We start from the raw sequence: 3,731 nt of genomic DNA, 5'->3' as shown, positions 1-3,731 counted from the left end.
CATGTCACTAAAAACTATATTAGTCAAAGTGGTCAAAACAAATTTATTTCAGTCGGTCATCCGTATTTTCAATGGAAAAGTCAGTCGGAAATCTCTCATAAATAATTACCCATGAACGATTTTAGACAAACCTCTCTCATTTTCTAGTGGTGAGAGTACGGTGAGATCCCTTTTAATTTATTTTAGATTGAAGTTTTAAGTCTCATTTGAAATATAGATTAAATTAATGAATAGTTTAAAAAGTAGATTAGAATTTATATGTGATGATCCCATAAAAAGTTATCCATTTAATTAACTTTATAATGGAAGAAAAAAAAATTATCAACAAACAAAAAAACAAAGCAAATGATAAAAGTAAATTCAAATTTGACCAAAAACTCAAAGAGAATCTCAAAAACCTAATTAAACAAACTATTTTAAAAAAAATCCCTCATACGTACCTTCAAAAATCTACAAATCCAAATCTGAATTCACATTATATCAAAAGGGTACGAAAGGTCCTCATTTCAAGCCATTTGAACTTCAGACTCCGGCCTTTTGCTATTCTTCTTCGGAGTTGTTCGGTAGAAACATGCATATAAAATAAGTTGTGCAAACCCCGAAAGAGCCCCAGTACCATTCGCAATCTGTAATTTCAAAATACAAAATTTAGCATTTAAGATTTAATTAGTTTTTAATTTATTGGATGAAGAACATTAATTGAAAACATTTAACAGATTCATTAATTACCAGAATGAACCAATCCCATTTGAGAAGAGCATAAGTCGTCCAGCAACAACCGTTCAAGAACGCAGCTAATGAAAGATAGAATGGCATGTATTCGACACTCTTTGTTGTTATTACTTTCCACTGTTGGTTTTTCAAAATAAATGAAATCAATCAAAAATGTTGAATTACTGATTTATGCAAAAGAGAAACGAAAACATACCATGATAGTTAGAGGGGAAGTGTACATGAGGATACCAAACACCACACAAAAAATCCCAACGAAGGTTGATCTCTTATCATGAGTATGAAAGAATCCCAAATCAAAACCTGCAATTGCACCAAGAACAACAAGCTCCGCAGCTAACCAGCTAAAGATCTTTTTCTGTAGGAGAAGATTAATTAAAAAAAAGTTTAGATATTATTAATTTTGATATGAAAATTAGAAAGAAGTAATAAAGTAGTGAAGTACGTACCCTATGTGCACTTTTACCATAAATGATGAATGAGCTTAGATAGATGAGCTCCAATATTAGACCAGTAGCGTTAATGGTGATGACAAGAGTGCTATCTGGATGATTGATAGGTAAGCCATAGAAAATCCATAGCAAACAGTTCATTACACAAGCTATGTAAGGGTCTGGTGAGAATTCTTCTACTGTTTTGTTCTTAAAGATTCTCCATATCGTTGGCCTGTGATTTTTCAGTTTGATTACATATATGTTGCTATCGCATTGATATATAGAACAAACAACAAGTTGAGGTGTATAAATCATTACATATATGTTGCTATCGCATTGATATATAGAACAACAAGTTGAGGTGTATAAATCAATATAAATGAACTTACGAGGGAGAGATAAACAGGCCGAAAGAGATGACATTCCCTGTGGAAGAGAAAGTTATGAACACGAATTAGTGATGATTATTGATCGTCCAGATATATAACCGATTGATAAAACGGAAGAGACAATAAAAAAAATTAAATTTCATTTCATTTCATGCGTCAACAAATAATTATACTACCAATTCATAGCAAGTAATTTATCGACTAATAACTAATCTATTCACAATTCATATTCACATCTGCATGTAATCAGTAAAACGTAAAAAGGTTATGAAATAATATGAATTTCACAATCTGTTTCCAGTTATTTAAACAAATGTAAACATCAAAAATCAATGAAATCTCAATACATACGTTTTTAATGTCGGTTTCAGAACAATTTATCTGAAACTCTGACAAGTACGTACATAAACATATGCATTTTATAAAGAAACAACAGTCAAAAAATCTAAATCTATATCAAAATGTTCTAAATACATATATATAACGTATATATAGGAACGATTAATCGATCCACCATGAAATCACCAAGCGAGCAGTTAATTAGAAAAAAAAAAATTATAGAGATTCGAAGAAAACATACCAATGAGTCCAACAATCGTCCGTATCCTCTCATTACTCATCACCATATTTGAAATCCAAACGAAAAAGATTCAGAAAAGATGAGAATGATTATGATGTATGAATTCACCACAGCATGGAAATGAAATAGGTATTTATAAGCGCCTATCTAGTTCTACTTTAATCGGATAACTTCTTAGTCTCCCAAAAATAGTAGTATGACTAAGTTTAAATTTACAAATTATCCATTAATTTATCCTTTTAATAACAAGATAACAACCTATAAATACGGATTGCACAGTTGTTCATATCCTCTAAAAAGTTCAAATTTTAGAGTATAAAACTAATTATTTTTTAAAAGGTAAATTACTTTTGGCTAATTATAATTTGGTCACTGAACTTCTAAAATCATAACTAAGCCAATAATACTTTTTATCTTTGACTGAATAGCTTAAAAACTAATTTTTTTAGTTTAGCTTTTGAATAATAATCTAACAAAATATATAAAATGGCAAATGTTTGTGTTTGACATTTTTTTTGAACAACAAAAAAGCTTTTATTAGAGAAATTAAGCTAGCTAATGGCTGGAAGAAAGATACAACCATACCCGAAACGGGTTAGTACACCAATCAAACCATTTGATTTGATTACCTTTTCCACTTCATTCATTAAGATTTTAGCGTGCTTAACCTTGTGTTTGACATATTAGCTTAAAAACTAACTTTTAGTTGAAATATAGTTTGTAAATTATAACTTAGTTGATAACATAAATTAAATGAAAAATAAAACTTGAGATAAATAAATAAATATATATATATATATATATATATATATATATATATATATATATATATATATATATATATATATATATATATATATATATATATATATAGTAGAATGAGCGTATGGGTAATTTGGAAAAATTAGGTAAAAAGTTCCATGAATTTATTAATAAACTATATCAAATGTGTTATCTTTTAGAAAAAAAATACCTGGATTATATGGTAATTTAATGGTCTCGCCAAAAAAATGCATTGCAATAAACACAAATAATTATATGTGAAGTTGTTTGACCAAATTAGAAGATAAAATGCTAACACAATAATAAGCTAGTTCTTTTATTGGCATTTTTTATTAAGAAGCAGTTTATAGGACTAAACTTGTGATTAGTGAGAACTATGAGGTGTTAATTATAGTAAAGTTATAGTGTAGGGGGTCATGTTGTATTTTTACTTCTTTCTAACTAAACAAAAGAAAAAGTCGCCGAAAATGAGACTCGGCCACTCCAAGAAGATTGGTTGATTCCTGTTGAAATTTAAATATTGACCTTCTCACGAGAAACATGTGATTTCAACTGAGGGTCAAGCCCTAATGTTTCTCGATCTTCAGATTTTCTTTAATTTTATTTCAAGATAAGTTTACAATTTGCCAAGTATCTGTAGACAGTTATTAAACAGTTAGTTAGCAAAATATGTCTGATTTGAAGAATTTAGTGAATTATTGTGTGAAAGTTGAGTATCAGGGATTTGTGATTCGATTTGTGTGTGCTGGACCAGGTTCACAAGAAAATTAACAGGACTTAAAATTGTTTCATTTTCCTTTTCCATCTTCTTTT

The 3,731-nt window shown here is 28.9% G+C and overlaps 1 protein-coding gene across 1 annotated transcript; it reads right to left on the bottom strand.

Moving 5' to 3' along the window:
- Nucleotides 1–449: 449 nt before the first annotated feature.
- LOC111920504 (bidirectional sugar transporter SWEET6a) lies at nucleotides 450–2,823 on the bottom strand. The gene is made up of 6 exons (XM_023916085.3): nucleotides 2,136–2,823; nucleotides 1,556–1,592; nucleotides 1,182–1,398; nucleotides 929–1,090; nucleotides 730–849; nucleotides 450–626 (listed from the first exon to the last, which is right to left on the bottom strand). The coding sequence occupies exons 1-6, from the start codon at nucleotides 2,179–2,181 to the stop codon at nucleotides 507–509; spliced, it is 702 nt and encodes a 233-aa protein (XP_023771853.3). The 5' UTR covers nucleotides 2,182–2,823; the 3' UTR covers nucleotides 450–506.
- Between the last annotated feature and the right edge of the window lie 908 nt (nucleotides 2,824–3,731).

This window comes from Lactuca sativa, chromosome 4, assembly GCF_002870075.4.
Source record: "Lactuca sativa cultivar Salinas chromosome 4, Lsat_Salinas_v11, whole genome shotgun sequence".
In the NCBI taxonomy this organism is placed as follows: Eukaryota; Viridiplantae; Streptophyta; class Magnoliopsida; order Asterales; family Asteraceae; genus Lactuca; species Lactuca sativa.
Note: the sequence above shows the minus strand (reverse complement) of the source record. Positions and strands in the feature narration are given on the sequence as shown.